Below are 19,520 nucleotides of genomic sequence, written 5' to 3'. Positions count from 1 at the left end.
AGGGGGGGTATCCTTTTAGCATCCTTTTGTATAAATCTGTGCTTTTGTTTTTGTTTTTTGCAAACTTTATTAAAGTACACCCTCCTAAAAAAAAAAAACACCCTATACACAAAGTAAAGTATCCTCGGGTTGGCAATTGCCACTAGGGTGCAATTAATTTGAGATCCATATCCATTTCAGAATGTCTGTGGTAGATTAACTAGAATAGATGAAGCATCTAGCATGGACTCTGATCACGTCAATCAAGTTGAGGGGGTGTATCCATCCACTTTAGTGAGGGTCAGACAGGTGCATCATGCGAGGCGGAGTTACAAATCACATGGTCAAAATATCTCAGGTGTTCACAGACGGATTGATTGATTGGTAGGCTATCAATTGCAAGGGTGTTTGTTTTTTCCCAGTTTGGTGTGAGCATGAGCATCAGAGAACCTGGTAGTAGGGTGGATCATCAAGTTCTGTTCGATTTACTAGAAACCGAACGAAAAACAATTTTCATATTCATGTAATATTCATGTAATAGCCACTAACCAGCCTTTGTGGAATAATAATTAATAAAACCACCCAACATTGAATTGCGTTCCGCGGACGAAATCAATCAATCAAGCCGCTGCTCAGTGCGCTGACTGTGTGTGTGGTGAGTGACGGTTGGGTTTGAGTCAGTTAGTTACTTGTGAGCGTGCGCGCGCGCCCTCTCTCTCCCATGTGTGACAACGAGAGAACGGCAGACCACAGACGGTATACGTGGGGCAGGCAGGTCGGACTGGATGGCAGCGGCGAGGTGCCAGAGGCGCTAACCGGGCACAGAGCACACCGCAAGTGGCGAGTCGGGGGGTGGGCGGGGGGGATCTACGGGAAAATCAAAGAGGCCGGGATGGACGGCAAGGGCACGCTGAAGATGTTCACCCGAAAGAAACGGGAACTCATCAAGACGCCATCCATCTCGAAGAAGAGCCGAGCAGGAAACCCCGGGACGCAGAGCGGCGTCCCTTCTGTAAGTTTAATGGTTGGCACTGTTTTAATTAGATTGGTCTTTGCTTGGTTTATGCTGCTCCACCGTACGACGTGTGTCGCGCGCCGAAAAAAGCCGATTTGCAAGCTCAGGAGGTGTTGCATCCCCTGTGTGTTGTGAGCTTGTAGATCGGCTGTTTTTGGCACAAAACACCCTCGTACGACGAAGTATATCAGGCTTTTAAACCATTTCCTGCTGTCACTGTGTGACTGACTGACAGTGAGTCAGTGTCAGTCAGATCACGACTTGAGGAACTTGTCTTTTTCTAGACAGACAGGACTTTGAGGGGAGTGGAAAGTGACAGCCTATAGACAACTGACTGAAATAACGTTTTTGCAGCTGTTACAATTTAGCCATTTAGAAAATGCTCCAATGAGAAGTAGTATATATGGCTATAAGAAATATACATTATGGTAGAGCCTTCAGATTTGACATTTGGAAATTGGTATCAACAACATTCTTAACAGGTTGTGTCACGCTACCTACCGCGCCTGATTTATGGCTCATCATAGGCAGAAGTAGGCTACCAGTCGCACCCCCCTCCCCCTCTCACTTTCAAGCCAGTGTAAGCCACACAGGGGGTGCTCTTGCAAGACCAACGTACTTTCAAAATTTACTTCTGCTTAAGATGGAGAGGCAGCTATAGCTTATTATACTCTAAGAGCTATAGGGACAGGAGCATGCAGAAACGTGGAGGAAAACCCATTTACAACCCTTACTCTACTGGTCAGAGAGTTAAGAAAAGCGAGTCTAAGGGAAAGGATAAATTGGACATACTTCCCAACAGACCGAACTTATGGCTTAAGCAGGTATGTTTCCCCTTCTGCAGATGAACCACTTTCCAATACATCCACTGGAAATAGTTATTCAACAATTTTGTGTATATGCAACAAAAAGTGTGTAGTGTAATAATGTGTAAACTCATTTCTGTAATGGGTGACAGATAATTTGCATTATTTTAGTAGTTGGGCCTATCCCTGAGATGCCCATCATGCTTTAAACCGCCATACAGTGCTGCTTCCTGTTGCAGAGGAGTCACTTGCTTCTGTATCTGTAGTACTAGTTAGTGTCCAAGAGTAAATAAATACTGTATACACACTACAGTAGCCTACTTGTAGTAAATATAATGGATCCCCATTTGATAAGATATGCAGACCATTTAATAACAAGTAGTACTAGTCACAAGGTCAGATGCTGCTTATAATGTTTTACAATCTAGCTGGGGGGCATACACCTGCCACCCAGGCTTGGGCAGGTTTATTCATAAACACATGCTGAGACTGCAAAATATGGTAGTGAGTGTCCAGTTAGCTGCTGTACTGTGCTTCCTAAAAAAAACTTAAAAAAAATATCTATATACATGCATGTAGCCTATATAGAGAGAGGGCACGCGCACGCACGCACACACACACACACACACACACACTTGTGACCATCACCCATATTCACGATACTTTCCCAAAATACAGTTTCTGAATTTATAGACGCTCAATTTGGCCACACCCTGAAGCAGCTCTTGAGTCTTCAGTGAGGAAGTGTTGCATAAGCCAGCACAGGATCTTGTGAAAGTCTCTATTTATGTGTTTACCAACAACAGTACTGTGTTAAGGTCGTCCTGGACACCACAAGTGAAGCAGTCACATTTTTTGCCCTCGTGCTGTTTGGTTCTGGGCATAAGTCATGCGATCATCTCAACCTTTTTCCATGTCTGTCTGTTCATGTTTAAAGAAAACAATTATTCCTGCTGCACTTACTGAATACCTCTGCATTTAATTGTTTTTGGTCGCAAGGACCGTCCTTGCAACTGAAATGTTGGATTTGTTTATTAATTCAGTTTTCTTTCTTCTGTAGTGTAGGGCACAACAAAACAATTGGTGTGCATGCTGTTTTCAACTTATTTCGTCTATTGATGTTTCTCATAACATTTGCGGTCTCTCCATGTGTGTCTGACTCTCTCTTGCTCCATCTATCCGTCTCTCTCTTCATGCCACTCTCTCTCTTAGCTGTCCATTCTCCAGGAGCAGCGTAGAGATGTTGTCGACCTCAGTCCTTCCTCTTCCACCTCCACTCTCACCCCGACCTCCTCACCTGGACTGCTGGACCCCTCCATGTCGTGCCCAGGCACACCTAACCCCCATCATAGTAAGCTGGCAGGATTGCAAGTGGTGGGCTGCCCGTCCCCAGTGGCCACCCTGAAGAGGCCCACGGCCCTCAGCAGGCACGCCAGCGCTGCAGGTTTGGTCATAAACTGTGGTTATTTTCTTAATATATATTCCTTTCTGCTGCAGTTCACATCCACGCAATCGCCTGACACGTTGGCAACAAACCGAGAATACAAGACACCAAATCATGTGCTGAAAAGATGACATGTAGCTATAGCATGCATTGAATGTGCATTGTTACAAACACCTGATTCTTGCATGAAATGGACAAACTAGAGGAATTCAGGTGAAACCACCGGTTAATTGACTTTAGAAAATAAACAGCCTAAATTGGTTTGGGCAGTATAACGAAAAGGTATTTTAAAATGACTACAGTATCCATTTCAATACCATCATAAAATGTCACCACGTCATACTAGGGCTGCACAATTAATAAAATTTTAATACAATTTTAATTGGGTTCACGATTTTCACTTCCCACGTACGATAAAGTATCAGTTAAAATGTATGTCAACTAATGTGGTTCAGCAGTTTTATTCACATCCATCATGCAGGTACAATGAATGGACTGAAAGACTCACTGGAGTGAATGCAAACGGTATTTAAGTATGCAAAGATGTGTTTATTAGCAGGAATATGTCAAAGTGAAAGCATTGCTCTGTTTTCATTCAGTTTTTGTATATATTATGGAGGACGTGTTTGTGAGAGCGCCCCTCACTTCACACAAGTGATTTTTGTTTTTTACTAAACTAATCATGATCTTAATTTTGGTCAAAATAATGCATGATAATCGTTTTGATCATAATCGTGCAGCCCTACCTACGTCATAAAATGCAAAAGAGAAACCGTGGACATCGTCTTTGACGCTAGTTCCAAGTCTCGCTCTTTAAAGTTAAGCTATTAATGTGTTTACCCTCTATTATGTTCTTTACTGTACACACTTGTAGTGTATGGGAAGTGCAAATAGTGTCAATGTTATGGAAACATTGGCAAGGCTCAATGTCCAAGTCAGCCGTTTAGAAATCCAACCCTATGTCAGGAAAATGTTTCAGATTTTTGAGTGGTGCAACCACTCAAAAAAGGAACGGCAACGTGTTCACCTATGTGTGTGCCTATGTATGTGTTGGTTCATGAGCACCAGTATGACTGACTACCGTACCAGTAGGGGCGCTGTTGTGCCAGAAACAGAGAGAGAGAGAGAGATAGTATTAGTGCTGCACTGTTGCCTGCTAGAGAGAGGGGAGTTGCACCACTCGGTTCACACAGGTGTGATTTTATTCATAAAGTGTAATGGTCATAATCCATATGATGTAAATGGTTGGTTGAGTGACTAGCTGTGTGTCCCCCAGGTTTCCCACTGCAGTCATGGGTGTTTACTAAGGGCCAAGGGAAGGGAGCATCTGCCCCTACCACCCCAAACGATGGTCCTGAGAGCACAGCCATTGAGGTGGAAGACATCCCAGCCCTGTTGAGGGATGTGGCGCGTTTTGCTGAGGCTGTGGATAAACTGAAGGATGTCGTGCTGGCTGAAGGTAAGGGGGGAGAGAGAGAGAATGTAGCAATGAGATGCTTTCATGAAGCCAAGTACAGTTCATAGAAGGGTGAGGCTTTTTCTTCCAGAGCCAGTCATAACTCTTCTCTTGGAAGCATGGAAAAAAGGTTGACATGATTGATATCATCCCAAATATTTACTTATTCAACTTTAAATGATTGGTTAGGCTCTGATCTGCCTCATGAAACAGTTTGGTGAAAATAGCAAGTGACAGACAGACACAAGTGATCACAGACCCAGGGATATGAATGGGACAGTTGACACAAACATATCTCTGTGTATATGTAATTAATGTTCCTTTTGTTTATTAGTTTTAATATTTGGCTACTGGATGGTGACTGTATACCATTGTCTCTTGAGTGTTATTTTGTGGTGTGTCTTTGTATATACACACACACACACCACAAAACGTACGTTGAGTCTAGAGCAACACTTGTTGTTTTGGCTCCTCCTTCCCTCTTGGCTCTGAGTGTGTGTGTGTGTGTGTGTGTGTGTGTGTGTGTGTGTGTGTGGGGGGGGGGGGGGGGGGGGGGGGAGGGGAGGGGAGAGACGATGAGGAATCCACCAACGTCAATCTCTCTCCTGTTACCCACCATGTGTATATTGTATTGAAGGCGTGGAGCCACTTTGCAGCAAGCTGACAAGTGCCTCGTAGCTTCCTCTCTCCAACTGAAGGGCTGCGTTTCCGCTGCGCCCACAGAGTCGACCGCGCTCTTGTCTCCAGCAGGAAGCCAACTTCTTGTTTACTGCAGCCTCTCGCACACTCTTCCCCCTGCTCTACTATGTATGTGCTACAGGGCTAGAATGGTGAAAGATTTCCACTCCCACATCGTGACTAGACATTGTGGAGTTGGAAGGTTATGGTTCAGGATATATTTTACATTTTGTTTATTTAAAAGAAGTGCCATACTGCCATTGAAGCATTTGTAAAAGCTTTTCTAACCTCTCAGGTATAAGCAATATGTTTTTTCTTAATTTTTATCCCACGATTTTGTAACCCATTTTTCACCCCTGTGTCAATTATCTAATGTGATCCTGGGCTCTGCACACCCTTCGCCAACCTAGTCCCCATAATATGGGGACCATATATTATATGGGGGGGGGGGGGGGGAGAAACGGACTTGAACTCATGCTTCCTTCATTCCTGAGTGTCCAAGTTGCTCCTTTGCACCTGACAGAGGGGGGGGGGGGGATGTTCCCTGGTTGGATGTAGCGTGTGGAAAGGAACACGTTATTCCAACCAGTTCCTTTCCCCTCCATCTGGCGATGGCCAGGGGGAGGCAGTTTAGAGACCAGGATTACGGCATGTTTTTTGTGAGGGTACCTACCCTAGGGGACACGGGGAGAAGATGCCTGTTTTAAACGGATGAAAAGACTTGTTCAGAGTAGAGTAGACACACTTGTTGCGTTTTTGGTTTCTCACGGTTGAGATGAGAGAGTTGTCTGTCTCACTTTATCTGGTTCTATTTTGTGTAGTTCTCCACCCATGGTGAGCATTCTAAACAGGAAGCCATGATGGATAGTCTCTGAAAGAAGGGCCTCGTTCACATTTCCTCCTCTGATAGGCTGGCTGCATCGCCATGACCCCTCACCTATCGAATCACAACACAGAGCTTAGTCTCTTACTCCACTTACTCAGAAGAATTCCCCATGACCGTTACCATATTGCATACAGGTCATTGTCTATGTATGGCTTCAGCCATATATCATGCATAGACATAGGACCTTTTCCTGTTAATTGCTCTATTTTTAGATTATGCGTTAGTTTACATTTCTTGTAAACTTGCCTGGATAATTGAGCCTATGTTGGCTAAACAACATTGTTTGGCTAATCTCCAGGGGCTATCTTTGACTTTCAAATGCAATAACATTTGACAAAATGTCACAATACAGACAGTGACAGTATTTTGTATGCTGGAAACAAGTTTCAAGTCTGCATGTTGATTTTCATACCATACTGAAATGAATGGAATCCAATGACTAACTTCAATCTTCAAACAAACGACTACTGTATGCTTTGGAAAATAGTAGTAATGTTAATTATACTGAGTTGTAGTCAGTGGGCTAAACGTGCCAGACCACTGGTATGGTCTTTTGATTTATCTGCACATCCAGCAAAGCTAAAGAATGGTGGCCATCATAATCTTTTTTTTTCCCATGCCAAATTCCTTTATACATGCATACACTTAATGGAGAAGGTTGCTGAATTTAGCCAGAACAGAAAGCTGACGGAGCATGTTTCTTGTACAGTACCAGACTTGTACAGCAAGAACAGTTGTCGGTTTGTAATCGGTCAAAACAATGGGAAAGGGCCACATCCTCTGACAACTTGACGCAGGTCACGTAGCCCTCTGCCTTTGTCTTCTTGCTTCTGACACAGACATTTACAGACGAGGTTACATGGACGCAAAAGGGAGAAGACGGAGGGAACTTCAGGGAAGGTTGCCCTTTTTCAGAGAGCTGCTTTGATAGAAATAGGGAGGTGTAGGCAGATGATGCAGTACACAAGAAATGAGGAAATGAACAGAAGGCTGCAGATGTTTTAACTGACATCAAGACTGAGGTGTGACTTTCAACACTGTCTTTTACTATGGATTTTACTGTGGTGCTGACAATGTCTGACAGGTTGTCTTATTTTCTACCAGAATGCTGTTGGAATGTCACGTTTTTCCACTTTAATATCGTTCATATATTCAGCGACACCAGTCATGAAGTATCAATTAGGCAACAGAAATTCACCATTTATGTCTTCCTCTGTCCCTCTCACCCTCCCACACTCCCTGTCAGCCCCTCTGAATTACCTTGAACCAGGTAAGGAGGAGAGTCGGCGTCCTGTGGCCCATGAGTGTCTGGGGGAGGTTCTGCGGGTTCTACGGCAGGTCATTAGCACCTACCCTCTGCTCAACACCGTGGAGATCCTCACCGCTGCTGGCATGCTCATATCCAAGGTCAAAGGTCAGTTGGTTGCTCCGACCAGAACCCCTTACCGTTTACAAGTCCCCTGGGGGGAAATGGGATGGTTTAGTTTTATTTAATGTGAAATAAAATGTAATGACAGCTTTGCCATCTTTATTAGTGTAATGCAAAACTTTTAAGGTAGAGCATTTGTCTACAAAATTACCTTTTTATATGAGAGCTAAGCCTATTTGTGATCTTGGTTTTATAGGTTTCCACTATGAGGCTTGTAACGAGGCAGATAAAAAGGACTTTGAGAAGGCCATTGAGACGATTGCAGTGGCTTTTAGCAGCAAGTAAGTCTTCTCTTCTATCTATATTTAGTGAAGTGGAATCTCTATAATCCTACCGTTTGCTTGTATGCAAAGGCTAAACATAAAGACCTACTGAAATTAAAAATACGTTTTTCACACTTTTAGACCACATCTGTGGTTTACTTCCTTTGAACGAAAACTGCTGCGTGATGACGTGTCGAGGCTCACATGCATATTAATTAATCTTGATTAAATTCACCTGTTTGATTCCCATTGCAAACACAGATGGTTTTGATTACAGAACCACTCCATTTTTAATCTCATTCAAGATGACATTAGAAATAAGAAATAAGCCACATGGCTTGAAGGGATGCGACGCTCTGATTGGTTCAGAAACTCGGAGCCAGCGTTTCAAGCTGAAACTTCAAAATAAAATGCCCAAATTAACCATTTCACCCTGTCTTTAAGTAACTTAGATAGCATTTTATGTAGACATGGCACCCATTCTTGCTTACTTTAAATCGCTCTGAATTAAGAGGGTCTGCTAAATGCCTAAATTGTATTTGTTATTACCATTATGTGTAGTCAATCATGAGTCATCATGAGTGTACTTGAGGTGAGCAATGCAAGAGCATAAGGGATGGCTTGAGGTGCAGTGCAATAGTCATTCTGTGTATAACCTGTGCAACGTTGTCTGGAGAGAAGTGCACTTCTTGTGTGACACATTTGCATGAGGCAGAGCTGAAAACAGGAAGTGGTTTTCTTTTGAGTTGCATGCAGTATGACACAAACCAAAACCCTGTTATTCAGTGCCTAGTTGCAGTCTGAACTGATTGTTATCGATTTGAAAAGAACATGAAAATGAAAGTTTATTCTTTAGTACCTGGACGTTCTCTCAAAGGGAAAATATTTTCATGGATAAAATACCTCAGTGTTTTCCTTATAGCAGACTAGCCGACTGTGCACACATCTACCATAAGCTACTCTGATGGTCTTAAAAAAGGCATAGACCCATAGGAGGAAGTGAGTGGGCAGAGTAGGACAGTTGAGTTGAACATTTCCCCCTGTCGAGGCTATTTCCTCATTCTGTCTTCTACTCTTTGGATCACAACCTGAAGATTACATTTATTATGCTTTAAATGATTTATTAATAAATTGTAATTCATGGTATCTTGGCAAAGGGCCTCTTGGGGGAGAGAGAGTATTCTCCATTAAATTACATTGTAATTTAAACGAGACTTATGGTGCGTTCACATGGGCAGACGCGAAGACTAATGGGAGTATAATTTGGAGAAGCTACATGCATCATTGCGTCTTTGCATCGTAAAGGCGCTGGTTTCCATTGACAATGAAAGGCAGACTGCATCGTTGCGTCTGCCCATGTCAACGCAACATAAATGTCTTAAAGCCCTAACTATAGTAGCAGCACCTTGGGTCCATGCTTCTTCTTAAACTTCAAATGGAAATTGCCCAAAGGATGGCACTAGTGGAAATCCATAGGGTCATCTTATTGGGTTATGAGAAAAGTTTATATTTTGTCCTGCGGGTGGTGCCAGATGATGGCTAAAATATTTAGGGTCCTTCTCCCAGAGCATGAATGTGCTCTGCAGGTTTCATGGCAATGCGCCCATTACAGCTTGAGATGACTTGTGCACAAGTAGAAAATATTGATGGAAGAAAGGCCATCATGTAGTATGCATGCACTCGGTGAGTTTAATTGCAATCCGCCCAGCAGATTTTTTTGTGGAGATTCTGGTCTAACGGTAGCGCCGTAGAGGAAAGGCCATTGGCTCACCTAAATCAGTAGGGGTCATCCTCTGGCGATCATGAAGATGTGTAGAGATTCCCATGAAGATCCACTTGATAGTTTGGTAGATGAATACATTCTTTTAAAATAAAGTACACAGACTGATGACATGGACGATGGTGAATCAGACCAGACGTAGTATACAAAAGCCAAACACAACACGGATAAAGGCAATTTTTTGCCAGCCACTGTACCATTTGCTCCGTGCTTGACTATTGACTTATACTACCTACTACAACCAATGCCTTTGGAATGCTTTCCTTCTGGAACATGCATCATCACTATATTCATTGTCCTGTCTTCATATTGGGCCTGGATCTTTGTTCAGTTGTACTGTTCTGTGTTTTCTTCAGTGTGTCTGAGCTGCTCATGGGAGAGGTGGACAGCAGCACACTGCTCAACCTGCTGCCAACTGAGAAAAGCAGGGTATGTCTTGTTATGAATTATGTGCATGACTGCCTACATTTTACTGGTATAGACCACATGAGCCCTCTGTGTCCCTATTCTGCGTGCAAACATTCAGTGAAAATGGCAGCTCTAATGTCATAATGTGAGCTTTGTCAAATATTTAGTGTAGACTGAAAACCGGAAGGGCAGCCCTGGGAAGACTCCGGCCAATCACAAATTGCGTCCTCACTCTTCCGTCTTCACTTTTGTCTTCAATGTTTGTGTTTACACAAACTCGGAAAGTTGGGCATAGGAGGGGCTAGTGCTAAAAAAAAATACAATAGCTTAATAGGTGGTTTTAGATTAGACTTGAATTGTTGCTTGTTTGTATTGACTTCTAGATGTGGTCTTTGTTCCCTGTAGTCTATGGAGAACCTGCATCCAGCCTCAGGTCAAGGACATGATGGCAGCCACTTCAGGAATGACCCTCAGTATATCGGTAGGAATTCCATCACTTTCCACTTTCTCCCATTTCTATTATTGTCCTCAATATTCTCCAATCTCTCATTGAGAGACTGGTGTGAGTGCTGTTTTCCCCTCTTGTCTTACAAATGGACACACACAACAACCCTCATTGCTGCTCTGTCCCTTACTGGCACTTTTCCACTGCTTTTGAAGCACAGTAACTATGTGTATATAATATGCATTTGTAGGCAGGGTGGAGGAGGCGGATATAATCCTGCAGCACAGTGAAGGAGGAGTGGACTCGGCTCTGCTCTACGCCAAGACGATCTCAAAGTACATGAAGGACTTGATAGGTTATGTGGAGAAGAGGCTCTCGTTGGGTGTGTATATATATATATCTAGAACCATCCTCTTTATATCTTTGTCTGTCAGCAACACATTTAAATGTTTGTTTTTCTGTGCCCTTCTAGAGATGGAGTTCTCCAAGAACCTTCAGAGACTGTATCAGTCCTGCAAACACAGCATCACACAAGTAAACATGTTTTGTTTCTTCAATCTATGAAGGCAGGGCAATATATCACTATCATGATATGAGACTAGATATTGTCACGTTTACATTATGCATATCGTGATGGTCGCGAATACAATCAGCCGAGATTTCTCCAACGGGTGGCTGGCATCTCCCTTAGAGATGGGGTGAGAAAGTTCAGTCATGCGAGAGAGACTGAGCAGAGTGAGTCGCTGCGTCTTTGCCTGAAAAGGAGCCATCTTAGGTGGTTCGGGCATCTGGTTAGGATGCTGTCTCAAGCGTCTCCCTGAGGAGGTCCACGATGCCTCGCACATGGGAGGAGACCCCGGGGCAGACCAAGGATGAGATGCCGACCCGACTACGGATAAGCGGTTGAAGATGGATGGATATTGTGATGTGGAGAAAGTGTTGTCTTTTCTTGGTTTTAATCACTTAATCCTTATTAGCCTTTTTATGATTATTTGACATAATAATATTGGACAGACCAGATGCATTGCTTGAGTGTGAAAGTGATCATTCTCAACACACAGGAGGCTTTTCTAAAAGAAATAAAACCATCAAATACAGGGAATAAAAACCCTAGAATCAGACACGATACATAAACGATAGAAACTTAGAAAGTCAACCCAATCGTAACAATAAACCAATCGGTCTATTCATGTGAGCACTGTTTTGATTTTAACCATTTGAGTTTACATCAGTGAGTTCCAGAGTTTTGCCCCTTTACTGGCAAGGCATACTTTCCTATTTTTCGTTATTAGTTTATTTGGACGGGACAGTTACATGTGAATGCAACGTCAATACCGATACGCCAGATTTAGCAAATATGCCAGTTCCCACACAGTGGGGAAAATAAACTAAATAATTGAACTTTTCTATGTGTTATGAGCTTGTAAATCTTGCTTTATAGATTTTGCTTTATTCCATCATGGTGAATCCTCTCCTCTTCTCTCACCAGCCCCACATGCCCTTCTTCTCCATCTACTCTCTGGCTCTGGAGCAGGACCAAGAGCAGAGCGTTGGGCTTCAGCAGGCGCACGCCAGACTGCACAACCAGACTTTCATCCTGGTACTCATTCATCACACAAAGGCACATGCACACAGACTTAAATTATGTCCCAAAAATGTAAGATCTTTGACATGAAGAGTGTCTTGTTTGTTTGTAGCCACTGCTGCAACGTAAACAGGAGCATGAGAAGAGACGGAAGGAGATCAAGGAGCAGTGGATTCGAGCCAGGAGGAAACTAGTATGGCCTCTTTTTGTCTTATTTGTACATTCATACCTGTGGTCTGGCATTTTTAGCACTCCCCTATTTGAAAATCCATAAAACCCATAGTTTGGGAAACGGTAGTTGTTTGATCGGGTACTGGAAAACGCTCCTTATTATAGGTTATTATAGGCTAAATGTACAAAACTAATTCTGTATGTGTAAATTAGCATGAAAATCGATTTGAAACTTTCAATTTATTTTCTGTACATGACTGCACAATGATGTGCACTAGGCAACGTTTTAATGCCTATAGGGAAATGCACGCAACATCGCTGTGTGTGTGTGTGTGTGTGTGTGTGGTCTTTAAAAAATAAAAACATTTAAGGACCATACCACGAAAAATCACCTCCAACATTGCGTGTAAAATTCTGGTCTGCACGTGTGTGTACAGATGGAATGCGAGGCGAACCTGCGGAAGGCAAAGCAGGCCTACATGACACGCTGCGAGGAATATGAAAAGGCCAAAGCTTCCGCCTGCCGTGCCGAGGAGGATGGAGGTGGGTCCACCGGCAAGTCCCTGGAGAAGAAGAAACGTTTGGAGGAAGAGACTCGCAACAAGGTCTTCCTCTCCACTTGCCACTCCCTTACTGTTTATCGTTGCTGTCGGGCAGAAACCTTGTATCTCCGTTAATGCCCTACTTGGTCGTACAACGGTGTCAGGCTAAAGTGGCAAAAATGAATACATAAAGGTATTGCTTCCCTCTCTGTGCAGGCTGATGAAGCTGAGGCAACCTACAGGACTTGTATAGCTGATGCCACCACTCAGCAGCTGGATCTAGAACACACCAAGGTTACTGTACTGAGACAGCTACAGGAAGTCATCAAACAAAGTGACCAGACCCTACGCTCGGTCAGTACTGACACACAAAGTCCCCATCTGCATCATCTAGACTCTCCATAGAATCATCTTTTGATATATAGCATAAATCCAGACAACTATATCGGTCTGGCATTATGCAGCCGATATGTCTTCAATTTCAAGCTGGCGTCCCCGTTTTGAAAAGTGAACACATTTTCCTCCCAGAAAAAGATCTTCGAGCTCAGTGTGTCGATGCGTTGTGAACTTCTAGATTGTCTATTTTTTAGAAGACTTTAATGGCGCTTGTGGTTAAATAAGTGGTTAAATAAAGATCATTTTACGTTCATGTGTGCATTTTGTATTTACTTGTTTGCTCATCTTTGTACAGGCAACAATCTCCTACTATCAGAATATGCACATGCAGACGGTGGCTTTACCAGTCCACTATCAGACGTTGTGTGAGAGCAGTAAGCTGTATGACCCAGGCCAGCAGTACGCTGCCCATGTCCGAGACCTGCAGCTGCCAGAGCAGCCCACCCGGCAGTACGCCTTTGAGCCGTACTCCACCTCACAGTAAGTGATGCCAGACACGGCACAGCAATACCTGGGCAATATATAGATATTATATTGTTGCTATGTTACTGTATGTTTTGTAGTAGTAATCTAAATCTGCGCTCAGATTTAGTGGGGTAGAAGTATGAAGTATTAAAAACTAGAAATACTTACCTAAACTACCACATTGTACTCAAGTACAGTACTTGAGTGAATGTACTTAGTTACTTTCCACCACTGGCTCTGTGCAAATCAAATGGGGTTCCAGTTCATATCCGCTGCTGAGCCAATCAAATTAAGCTGTTGGAAAATGTAGTGGACCAGGCAAACGGGTCTGGAAACCTGGGACTACAGTTATACATCAGTGGGTCATATGGCACCAGACCTTGCCTTTCAGAAGTCGAGGATAAAATCACGAGACCATATACAGTATTATTTACAGTGAAATGATCTGCCTTGTTTTCTGATGATTTGACTTGGTGTTGTAGGCAGGGCCATAGAACCAGGAATGACAGTTTCAACATGGATCAGCCCAGCGGCACGGACAGCTGTTCTGTGGACACGGGCCCTGGAGACAGCAGAGAGACCGAGCGAAATCGAAAGAGTGAGTGGGACAGAGCTGCATCTTTGCTTGTCTTAACATTTGCAGTGATTGCAATATTAGATTGCTTGGGCTAGGAAAATGACTTTTGTCAACACTGGAAACATTTTAATATTGAATACACAACAGTAAAAAGTAAGGTGCATGTATTTACCTAGTAAACCTAATACTTTTGAGCTGTCATTACTCATAGTCGATCATGTCTTTCTCATCACCAGGACTAGGCCATAAGTCATGGGGATCGACAGTTAGCGATGACAGTGTTGGAGGGATGGAGTCTCCTACTGCTAGCACATGTAAATCTGAATCTACTGTCATTGAATAGATAGATATGCATACATTTAATACACTAATCACCTGACTTTGTTCGGTGTGTTAAACGTAAACATTCATGTTTATTTTTGTGTGGGCACATTTTAGGTGACATCAATAAAATCGCAAGAACGTCGTCCACTGGTACCATGTCTTCTGAGGATGAAAAACCGGATGGCAATGTGGCGTCCTTTGAAACCCCAAGTAGGATCCACAGATTGTCATATTTCTGTACTTTACTTTGCATGACAAGTGAACGGAGTGGGATAAAAATGTTTATAATTTATATTTATTTTACAGAATTAAGTTTGCAGAACTGTGTTATTGAATGTGCATTAATGCATCTCCTATTCTCTAGATGTCAATGGCATGGAGCCTGATGTGGTCGCCACTGGACCCTTCCGGAACATCGGCCTTTCCAAAGCGGCACAAACACACAGACTAAGGAAGCTGCGGACTCCTTCGAAGTGTCGGGAGTGTGACAGCTACGTTTACTTCCAGGGTGCTGAGTGTGAGGAGGTGAGAGTTAATGTATCATGGGTAAAATACTAAAATGCATACCGCTCAGTCCTTGCGCAGCCGACCCGGGTTCAAAGGCCCTTTGATGCATGTCCTTCCCTATCTCTCTCACTCTTGTCATTTTGTGTCTCTTTCCACTTTTGTTATCAAATAAAGGCTTGAAAATGCCCATAACTAAACTAAGAAAATAACTCTTGTCCCATATCACCAAGCCACAGATAAATGCGGACAATAATTGCTCTTGTACTTTTATTGCAGTTAAGATAATTTCAAGGCATTGGTCATTCACTTAATGGTATGCAAAATTAATTATGCCATCTGGTAGAAGTAGTTTATAATTTGTTGTGAATGAATATGTATTGCTACTGTATACCAGGCTATATAGCGTACATTGCATTTGGGGCTGTGATTACCGGTTGTCTTGAGTAAATGGTACAAAATACTAATTTGTGCTATTGATTTCAGTGTAATGTACTGTACCAACATCACTGGGACAATCTTCTTCATGTGCAAAATATACTATTTATATTTAATAAATCTGATGCTGACACTATTACAAATACTGTGTGATTGTCATGTATTGGGATAAGTTTTCAATACTCTGAGAATACTGTGAAATTGTAATCGTCCTCCTACAGTGCTTCCTAGCGTGCCACAAGCGTTGTTTGGAGACGCTAGCCATCCAATGTGGCCATAAGAAGCTGCAGGGACGTCTACATCTGTTTGGAAGAGAGTTTTCTCAGGCAGCCAGCTGTGGCAGTGATGGCATCCCCTTTATCATCACCAAATGTATCTCTGAGATCGAGAGACGGGCACTCAAGATGAAGGTGAGTCTTGGCCATGCCCCCCGTTATTTCTCTAGTGTGCTTGGTAGTTTCTGTTTTTACCTGCGTTACCTATTCACTGGTGTGTGACACTGTGTGGCAGTGTGCATTGTTTCACAATGCCATTCAAAGGGTAACATTCATTACCTTATATGTGATAAGGGAAGGAGTCTATCCCACACCAGTACACAATGAGCACCATTTTTGATGAATTGAACAAGGTGGAACCTCTTGTAAACAAGTGTAATGCTTAATTGGGTCGTCCACTCAGTTAACAGTCTTTGTATTGAGTTTGTGCTTGAAATGTACTGTAATTCTGCAAACTGTTAATAAATATTTCAATCAAACCATGGGAGGCAAAATGTGTTCATAATCCAAGGTGCATAATCTGAAGACTCCCCAGCAGCTAAATAGTGTGTAGGCCTACTAATCTACAAACGCGACCGATTAATTGGTGGTGGTGCTTTATTAATTTAATTTATTAACAAGGGTGTTGCTAAAATGCATGTGTGCTCAGCTAACCTACACATAATCTCATCACCTCTTTCTAGGGTATCTACAGGGTGAATGGGGTGAAGACTCGTGTGGAGAAGTTGTGCCAGTCCTTTGAAAATGGCAAGGAGCTGGTAGAACTGTCTCAGTGTTCACCACATGACATCAGCAATGTCCTCAAGCTCTACCTCAGACAGGTATCATTAATTGAACACAGACGGATACATGCACAAATGGGAAAAAGGACTTTGATGCTGTGTTGAATTAATTATAAACAATGTTGATGCACAAAGTGTTAACTACCCATGCTTTGAATGACTCATAACTTCTGTATATGAAAAAAGATGTGTGCTTTAAGTGTTGCACCCCTTTTAACACAAGCCTTTAATTCCTGTTTCCACACTCCTACCTTACTCTTAATTAAATCTCCCCCTCCCCCCCCCCAGTTGCAAGAGCCCATTATGCCATTCCCTCTGTACAATAATCTGATGGGGCTCGCCAAGGAGAGCTTGCAGGCTGACACCCCAGGAGAGGATGCCGAGCCAGGCAGTGGCAGCCATGTAATGGGCAGGGGGCCGGAGCTAGTTGACCGTGGTCCAGACACTGACCCGGATGCCCTGGTCCTAGTGGACAAGCTCAGGGAGCTTCTGAAGGGGCTGCCAAAGCCTAACATTGCTACATTACGCTACATCATACGCCACCTCCGCAGGTCAGTTAACACGGCTGGTAAAAAAACAAAAATAACTTTTCATACTATGTTTGAATGGCTTCAGTTTCTGAATGAACCTTTGAGAGAACCAACTGTCATATTACTCTTCATTCCTCAATCTCTGTCCTGCACCTATCTCACGCTCACAGAATTTCAGAGTTGGAGCAGGAAAACAAGATGAGTCCCAGTAACTTGGGTATTGTTTTTGGGCCCTCCCTGATGCGTCCCCGGCCAACGGGGGCCACTGTCTCCCTGTCGTCCTTGGTGGACTACCCCCACCAGGCCCGCATCATAGAAGCCCTCATAGTCTTCTACACTGCCATCTTCCAGTCCAAAACATCATCCTGTAGTACCACCTGCCACACTCCCTCTACTGAACAGGTATGGCAATGTACATGACGGGTAATGAGCCAGATACTGTACTGCTCAGCCTTTTTACATCTCGGTAACATTTGTAGAACGTGTTTGCATACTTGCAAGTTTTAAGACAGTAGGCATAGTACCATTAAAAAAATAGTCAATGTTTTTACAATATAGTTTCGGCAGTTCCCTTTAAATGACTCATTGTTTTCACCAGGAACAGGTAGGCTTTGTTCATTCTAGTTCCCTGTACGAGAGCATTGTATCCCCTTCACACCCACAACCGAGGGTTGAAACATGCATCTTTGTCAATGTAGTTTACTTTCATCTACGTCACTGCTGAACAGGGCTGTCACAATTTGACATCATTAGAAGCAGACCTTTCAAAGTCTATTTACACAGGAGAATCTTACGAGGTGGATCTACGTCTTTGCAGAATGTCTAACGTGGATAACTGTCGCAACCAAGATGAACACTTTGAGTGGTGCAACCACTCCCTTACGGAGCTGTGTGTGGCTGGGTGCGTCTGAGCACGAAAACAGCATGGTTGTTTTTCACCACCCGTGCGCAACCACACACGCACATTAACTGTAAATGGTGATTTCGAGTGTGCCAGTACAGTACAGTAGACTGAGTAGAGGGTACAGTAGAGGGACCCCCACACGGTAACTGTCATTTCTCAACCGTTTCGGACGCGGGGCGGCTTGCCGGAATCAGACCGGCACCCTGGGTGCGTTCCTGTGGGTCTGGAACTTCCACCCCCTCCCCCCCCACACGGTGTTGCACCACTCACTTCACATAGGTGTGATCTTTATTTTTTAAACTCCGTGTTTCAGTGTGTGAAAGGTTTTCCTCTATCCTCTGGTTCAGGGCGGCAGCACTGTTGAAGCCGAGGACAGTGGTGGCACAGAGGAGCAGAACGGACAAGACCATGATAAGATGGAGGAGGGATGTGGTAAGAGTTCTGATGTGTGCAACAATGCATAATGCTGTTTATTTTTTATTGACAGCGATAACTCTCTTGGTTATTTAATCAACAGACCTACTTCATAAGCGTCAGTGAAGTGTGTCCAGGATTAACACTCCTTCCTGAGCAGTGTTGTCTTTCTTCCATTCAGACAGTTCTCTAGGCTCCAGCGAACAGCTGGATCGAGATTCTGACTCGGAACTGGATGAGAGCGGCCAGGCAACCACACACTCACAGCAGTCACACACCCTGGTCAAGCAGGACAGTGTGGTCAGCACGGATGATGACCAGCTGAACAGGGACAGCCTTGATCTGTCCAGCCAGCCTATGTGCCATACGGATGCGGACCAGGAAAGCCAAAAAGCCTTTGATGGAGGTGACCCCCCTGCGCCGCCACAGTGTGAACCCCCAGAAGAGATTGGTGCAGAAGATGTGGGTGCCACCCTGTCACAGCTCAACATTAACCAGTCCAACAATAACTGCTCCCCTACAGTGAGCATAGCAGGGCACACCCCGACACGTCTACATGGGCAAAAACTACCCCTAACCAGAAATGCGGACAAAGAGGCTGAGTTTGTCTGATAACCAGTGTATATTGTCAAGTATGTTATGAAACAGGGTGTCAATAAGATATTTGTTCTTTTGAGTGTCAGAAAACACTGAAATTGAGTTTTACAATGGATTTTTTTTAATCTAGCCTGGTAGTGAAATGTATGCATACAACTCTACAATGCCAGATGCTTACTGCTGTTTCGTGCAATCACTCCCCTTTAAAAGTATTTTGACATTGCTCTTTCCAACCATTTCATTGAAAGTGCTGCTGGTTTTATTTCAGCACAATTGTTTTTAGTTTTTAAATGTTGCTTGGTTTTTAATGTCTGTCTTGTCGTGATAAATAAATTTGTATTTTCAGAGGATTTTGAATGTCCTTGTTTCATACAATCATTAGGCGTTGGGCATACTATTAAAACAAATACAACCTAGCTGGAAGCAA

The 19,520-nt window shown here is 43.4% G+C and overlaps 1 protein-coding gene across 2 annotated transcripts; it reads left to right on the top strand.

Annotated features, from left to right (window-relative positions):
• Positions 1-741: 741 nt before the first annotated feature.
• arhgap45b (Rho GTPase activating protein 45b) lies at positions 742-19,443 on the top strand. 2 transcript variants are annotated; one of them, XM_083767742.1, is made up of 24 exons: positions 742-991; positions 3,013-3,244; positions 4,521-4,703; positions 7,511-7,678; positions 7,890-7,974; positions 10,093-10,165; positions 10,550-10,625; positions 10,840-10,971; positions 11,062-11,123; positions 12,079-12,189; positions 12,287-12,367; positions 12,783-12,950; positions 13,104-13,241; positions 13,579-13,763; positions 14,231-14,346; positions 14,562-14,639; positions 14,764-14,859; positions 15,014-15,174; positions 15,813-16,001; positions 16,550-16,687; positions 16,937-17,199; positions 17,349-17,580; positions 18,430-18,514; positions 18,678-19,443. In XM_083767742.1, exons 1-24 carry the CDS (start codon positions 872-874, stop codon positions 19,106-19,108), a joined length of 3,603 nt encoding a protein of 1,200 aa, XP_083623868.1. In that variant the 5' UTR covers positions 742-871; the 3' UTR covers positions 19,109-19,443. The 2 variants fall into 2 exon arrangements, with proteins under 2 accessions (XP_083623868.1, XP_083623867.1); XM_083767741.1 differs by lacking the exon at positions 742-991 and adding an exon at positions 1,647-1,818.
• Positions 19,444-19,520: the final 77 nt, after the last annotated feature.

This window comes from Protomyctophum parallelum (genome assembly GCF_964188405.1).
Source record: "Protomyctophum parallelum genome assembly, chromosome: 6".
NCBI lineage: Eukaryota > Metazoa > Chordata > Actinopteri > Myctophiformes > Myctophidae > Protomyctophum > Protomyctophum parallelum.
Note: the sequence above shows the minus strand (reverse complement) of the source record. Positions and strands in the feature narration are given on the sequence as shown.